The following is a 6,686-nucleotide window of genomic DNA, read 5'->3' on the forward strand; positions in this document are numbered from 1 at the left end:
CGATTTTAAAACCCACCGCAAGTGTACGGTTCGTTAACAAGTAGTAAAATGGACTATGAGTCCAAGTATCGTTCCCACGAGAATTGAATTAGCTCTAATTAGACTAATGTGACCTTAACTGAATCTAATTGAATGAAAATTTGGTTTAAATGTGAAAAAACCCTAATTTTGGGGGAAAAATCCCCAATTTAAAACCCTAATTGCAAAGTAAACCCTAATTTCAAAATTGAAAACCCTAATTTCGAAATTTTTACTAATCTAATGAAATAAACACGCAACTGAAATATAAATATGCAATTTTAGAACTATTGTATTGAAATGAATCGAAATGAAATCATTAAGAATTCGAATCCCCAATTGACTATTAAAAACCCTAATTTCACAAATTCAACGAATCGATTGAACAAAATGTCAATTCAATGTTCCTAAATTATCCAATACACTCTCTCGATATATATTGAATCTACTCTGACACACCACCAGCCTATATCTCTATGGATGATGCAATGTACAAGAATGCATGACTTTTTATGAACATTTTCATGAATTGCATAAAGCATAGAGGTAAGTTTACATCCCCTATCGGACCCTATGTCGATTTATATTCTATCGAATTTATTCTCCTTCTTTCGAATGTAAAGAACAAATCATTTACAATCACATAACAATTGGCCAAATAATTATGGAAGCATTCAAATCATATAAATCAAACATTTGTCCAATCGAAACTATTGTTGAATTAATGAAATAACGGAAATTTAAATCATCAAAAGGTTCATCAAATTCCTAATGAACAAAAACCCTAGCCTATAATCATCATTACAAAATCAAGAAATTGAAAAACGAAATTAAAAGATAATAAGAATACACCCGTATGGAATTTCTTCAATCCGTGTGTATAATCTTCAATTTCGTCTCGAGCCCGTGTGAAATTGAATCCAAAATCAAGTTTCTTGCCTCCAATTTTGGTCTCTCCCTTCTCCCTGGTCGTTCCTCCCTTAATATGATGATTTTGGGTATTTATATCGCGTCCAAATTAAGTAGGGAAGGAGTTTCAACCAAAACGAAAAACTACACCCGAAATTTCAAAATTAACTATGCGACCGCATAGAAGGGATCTATGCGGTCGTATAGATCATTTTTTTTCTCTCATTTAATTTCCTGAAACCTTCTATGCGACCGCATAGAAGGTTACACTATGCGGTCGCATAGAAGTAGCCATCTATGTGGTTTGTGCAATTTGGTCCCTGAACTTCTTTGTTGCTTCTCTTGACTTCTTTCTTCGATTTCTTTATCTTTTCAACAATTCTTATCTTCCAATTGATGATCGACACTTTCAAATATTATGCCAATCATTCGGCACATCTTTTGAGTATTTGCACTTTAGTCCTCCAACTTTCAATTATCTTCATTTTAGTCCATCTTCCATTCTTTCTTCTTCCACTTGTTTTGCTTTGTCATTGAGCTCATACTTGGCATGTTTTTACTCTCGTTTTGCGTTTAGCTCAACTTCTCAATATTTGCACATTTGGTTCTCGAACTATCAAATTGTTGCGTTTTGGTCCTTCTTCGGCTCTTTTCTCCTGAATTCCACAATTTTCATTGAATTACTTACAATGCATGAATTTAACTGGATTAAATCACAACTCAACTGACTTCGCTCAAGCACATATAAGCCTCCATCAGGTTTGCCGGTTGCCACCACCCTTCCTATTTTGCGATTCCGTACAGTGAATATGTTATTAGTAAAGGTAACAGATAAAGGAAAATCTGATGTTAATTTACTGATGGAAAGTAAATTCTTGGTAAGGCGAGGTACAACTAGGACATCAAGAAGATGTAGATTTGGGGTAGGAAAAATTTTACCAATATGGGTAATGGGTAGTGAGGCACCATTCCCAACAACCACACAATCCTTACCCATGTAATTTGTGGCCTGATCCAATTTAGAGTGATCCATGGTCATACGGGCTGAAGCCCCTGTATCCAAATACCAGTCAGAGATCATATCTTCATTTAGAGAATAAGATCTCGTGAAGGCTTCAGCAAGGTGAGCTGGTGTCTCATTCCGATCATAGCGTTGAAGGCACCGATCGGCAAAGTGGCCATCCATCTTGCAAATTTGGCATGTTGGTGGACGACGCCATTGGCTGTAGTTGGAGCGTCCTTGTCCACGACCAGATGAACTGCTGCCACGCTTGCCGAAGCGACCCCGATGACTACGAGAAAAGCCACCACGATGGGTGGAATTTTTTGTGACAGTAAAGGCTGTCACTGCTGGGGAAGATGAGTCAAGGGATTTCTGAAAAATTTCAAAACTTTCGGCCTTTGAGACTAAATCTGCAAATGAGGGCAAAGAAGTTTGGGCCATTTGTGCTGTGGAGAAACTAGAGAAATCAGTACCGAATCCGTGGAGAAACCAGTGCACCTTGTTAGTACCATCAACTGGACAACCAATTGCATGTAGTTGATCACAAATTGCTTTGAAGGAACGGGTATACTCAACAACCGATCTATTGCCGCGTTTCATTAATTGCAAGTCATCCTTAAGGCGTAGTTCTCGAGCTTTAGAATGATGGCTAAATGCATTTTCTAGTGCCAGCCACACGTCTCGTGCGGTGGAGAGGCCAACTACATCAACCATGGCTTCCTCTGTGAGGGAGGAAAGTAACAAACTGAGGAGACGCTGATCAATAGCTTTTCATGCTAGGTATTTGTCACTTGGTGTAAGAGAAGTGGTAGCGTCAAGTTTTGGGGGCTGCACAAGAGTGCCATCAACATGTCCTAATAATTCTTGACTTTCAAGAAGAGGGAGGAGTTGGGTTTTCCAGAGAAGATAATTTGAGGAGGAAAGTTTAATGGTGATCATGTGGATTAAGGTATTGAAAGGAAGAAGGGTGGCAGAAGTTTCAGAAGCCATGAAGGGAAGAAGAAGAACATGATATGTGGTATGTATGTTAAACCACTTGGCTCTGATACCATAAGAATGATTAAAATCCACTTTAATTTCAGTGGTGTATCGTATTGCATTATATAGAACTTTACAAGATAGTATAAATGGAATACAAATCAATAATTTACAATGAAATGGAAACCGTGTAAATTAGCCTCCTTCAATTACGTGATTGGCATTGGCATGCTATGGGAAGATTGTGATTGAGGAGTACAATATTATTTCCAACAGAGGTAACATTTTTTTCTACAATACTCCTAAATCGTGGGTAGCCTGATGATGTGGGTGCCTCGTCCCTGCAATTTTTTCTTATTTCTCTTTGTTTATTTTTTACAAACAGAAACTTGTGTACAGATCTAAAGAAAAAATGGAATCGAACCGAGTCGGCAAAGAAAATCAGACAATTAAAGAAATGAACAAGCACTACTGTTCGTCACAAAAATAGCGGTTGCAGCTAATTTTTTTTTTTTAGTTGCTGCAGTTGGCTGTCGGGCATCGCAAGTTTAACTGAAAAAATAGATAGAATTTGATGGAAGAACTATTGCGCAGTAAAAGGTTGAAATAAGGACAATTGTCAAAAGAAAACGAGCAAAGAAAATCAGACAATTAAAGAAATGAACAAGCACTACTGTTCGTCACAAAAATAGCGGTTGCAGCTAATTTTTTTTTTTTTAGTTGCTGCAGTTGGCTGTCGGGCATCGCAAGTTTAACTGAAAAAATAGATAGAATTTGATGGAAGAACTATTGCGCAGTAAAAGGTTGAAATAAGGACAATTGTCAAAAGAAAACGGTAGGTCCTGATTTCGAAGCGAATTCATAGGATGGAGACCATTTGCATCAATTAGCCTATGCATATTGATTTTATTCCACGCAACCCGGAAAACTGAAAGTCTTAGCATGTTACAGAAATTCATTGACTTCCAATTGATGGAAAGATTGGGATGCTTTGTTCATTTCTAAAGAAATTTTCAGGATCAACCCTTGTCTTAATTTGCACCAGTCTGTTGAAATTATCCTTAAAATATTTAATCCCGTAAGCAGCTCCTTCAATGTAACTGTTTAGACCATGGTGGTTGATTCCCAAGTCAAAATCTCTATAATTAAGATATGCTCCCCTTGATTTGGAGAAAAAAGGAGTCATAAAATTATAAAGATTTCTTGTCAAATTTATGTAATGATTCGCAGCCTCGATTCCGTTCTCGTCCCAGTTCGTACCATATTCGACCTTGACTATGTTACCGGCTCGATGTGGAAAAGGTTTTGCCGATGGTGGAATTTCAGACATGAATCCTCCGTAAGGAAATAACTTTAACATTGGAGTTTCCAATTCTATCATTTTCTTAAATATTGACTCCAACCCTTGTTTTGGAATAGGCTTCTTTAGATAATCAGATTTCCTCTTCAGGTGTTGAAGATTTGGATGATTCCTATTAAGCAGAACTTCAACTGATGTGCCAACTGGGAAATTGTTCCAACGAACAATGGATTCAATCCAACTATGCTCAGTGCAGTCAGATTTTCTTAATCCCATTTCAGGAAATCTCTCGTTTATCAGGGAAAATAGTCCGGTCGGGTCTCCAAGAAAATAGCCGAGGAATGTAGCTTGTATTGTCTTCTTTTCGACAAGATGAGTATCATTGACAACATTAATGGCTGTTTTGATGAAAACCTCCCTGTCCAACTTGTCCACAATTTTTAGCAAACTATGAACAATATCGGTTAAATTTTGTGCGTAAGTCCTCTCTACTGTGAAAATAGAGACCTGCAGAATACAAAATTTAAATAAACAAATAATATTTTCCCTCTCTTTTTTAAATTTGTAAAAGAGATGAGATGGTTCAACATTACCGTGGGTGGGACGTGAACCAACTTGATTTTGAATGCAAGGACAACTCCAAAGCTGGAAGCGCCTCCTCCGGTAATAGCCCAGAACAAATCCTCCCCCATGGATGCTCGGTCCAGAATCTGGCCATTAACATCCACTAATCGTGCGTCAACTATGTGATCGATCGAGAGGCCATATTTCCTCGCCATGACTCCATATCCACCTCCGCTGAAATGGCCTCCAACGCCTACGGTGGGGCAAGTTCCAGTCGGGAACCCGTGAATATTACTTTTTTCAGCAATTCTGTAATAAACTTCTCCAACAGTTGCACCAACTTCTACCCATGCAGTTTCATCTTCCGTACTAACATTAATTGACCGAAGATTGAACATATCGAGAATGAAAAACGGAACGTCTGATACATAAGAGGAGCCCTCAAAATCATGGCCTCCACTTCTGATTCTCATTTGCAGGCCATGATATTTAGCACAAACGATGGCTGTTTGAATGTGGGATTCATGCAAAGCAGTGAGTATGAGTTGAGGTTTTGGGGTATTGGATTCATTGAACCTTAGATTTCTTATGTAAGACTGCAAAACTGATGAATATGTAGAATTGCTTGGAAAATATATTGCCGAGGAGATTGGATAAGAAGGATTGGACAGCCGGAGAAGACATCCGGTAAAGGTGCGTCCGTCGGTAGTTACCGAATCCCTGGCAACTGAAAGTGCAAGGATCGATAAGAATGGAAATATCGCAAAGCCTAGAAATCTCATTCTGTATAATTTTTGATAGCTTGTTCGTCACTAGGGCTGGAATTTATACAGGAAGGCATATGCATAGATTAGGCGGAGAAAAATGCTAAACGGCCCGCACCGGTGACCCCATTGATGACTGCACACTCACAATCAAGGCGTGGATCACGTGTGAGTAAAAAAATATTTTTCCCCTCCTATGTGTCTACTATGTCAATCGCGCAGTCACTCGCACGATTCATCTAGCATGGTTCTTAGGTGGAACCCACTGACATGTTACATAATGTAAATTTGACACCACAAAATTATGAGAAAGATTATGGAAGATTTTGTTTTCACAAATTGACACTTTTTAATTCCGCCATCACTATTAACTCAAATTATTGAGGATTTTTTAAGATTATCGCTCTGTACATTCTTTTTGATTCATTAAGTTACGAATTATCAAACTTGACAAAGTGACAAAATAGTTTTCACGTTAGATTTCTTTAAGCGATCGTTCAGCATACCCCCACATGACTATGAGTTCTATTGAAGGAGAGAAACTAAACAAGTAATATGTCAATGGAGTGGAAAATGGCATCCGATTTTGTTGACTTTCCACAATTTTCACCAATAAATGCTGAATGCCCCTCTTCTTTTAAAATTTGTAGCATATTAAGCTGGTTTAGTGATGGTAAATAAGCTCATCGGCTCGAGCGGCTTGTGGTTCGACTCAAAAAAATCCGAGCTTGTTTGTACAAGCCAAAGCTTGGGCCAAACTGCAAAAATAAAATTGACTTGAGCCTGGCCAACCTGCAAGCTGAAATAGAGTGGCTCGTGAGGCTTTGCCTACTTTTGCAGGCAAAGATATAGCAATTAATTAGCTTGCTTTTGCAAGCCAGTTTCGTGTGGACATTTTTACACGGACTCCCATCAATCAAACATCTATAAAAGAGGTATTAAATGGTAATAATAATTGAATTAATCTATGATATGGCAAAAAAGTGTTGGTTCAAAAGATGAAATGTTCTTTAAATTGTCCAATAACAACATATCACGTGTTATGTTGTCAACAATATTGTCAAAATCATTATACATCAAGCATTGTTCATAATATTTTTTGTATAAATGTTCAATTTAGAAATAATTTTTTTTGTACAACTAATTTTGT

General features: G+C 37.8%; 1 protein-coding gene across 1 annotated transcript; it reads right to left on the bottom strand.

Annotated features, from left to right (window-relative positions):
• Nucleotides 1–3,637: 3,637 nt before the first annotated feature.
• Nucleotides 3,638–5,554, bottom strand: LOC111368298 (berberine bridge enzyme-like 8). The gene is made up of 2 exons (XM_022989534.1): nt 4,802–5,554; nt 3,638–4,715 (listed from the first exon to the last, which is right to left on the bottom strand). Exons 1-2 carry the CDS (start codon nt 5,552–5,554, stop codon nt 3,864–3,866), a joined length of 1,605 nt encoding a protein of 534 aa, XP_022845302.1. The 3' UTR covers nt 3,638–3,863.
• Between the last annotated feature and the right edge of the window lie 1,132 nt (nt 5,555–6,686).

This window comes from Olea europaea, chromosome 19 (genome assembly GCF_002742605.1).
Source record: "Olea europaea var. sylvestris chromosome 19, O_europaea_v1, whole genome shotgun sequence".
In the NCBI taxonomy this organism is placed as follows: Eukaryota; Viridiplantae; Streptophyta; class Magnoliopsida; order Lamiales; family Oleaceae; genus Olea; species Olea europaea.

What these genes read in the sequence shown, in the direction of transcription:
- LOC111368298 (XM_022989534.1), bottom strand. Translation starts at nt 5,554, where the DNA reads ATGAGATTTCTAGGCTTTGCGATATTTCCATTCTTATCGATCCTTGCA. An exon ending in TGGTTCACGTCCCACCCACG is followed by an intron (nt 4,716 to 4,801) that starts GTAATGTTGAAC and finishes TGTATTCTGCAG; the next exon opens with GTCTCTATTTTCACAGTAGA.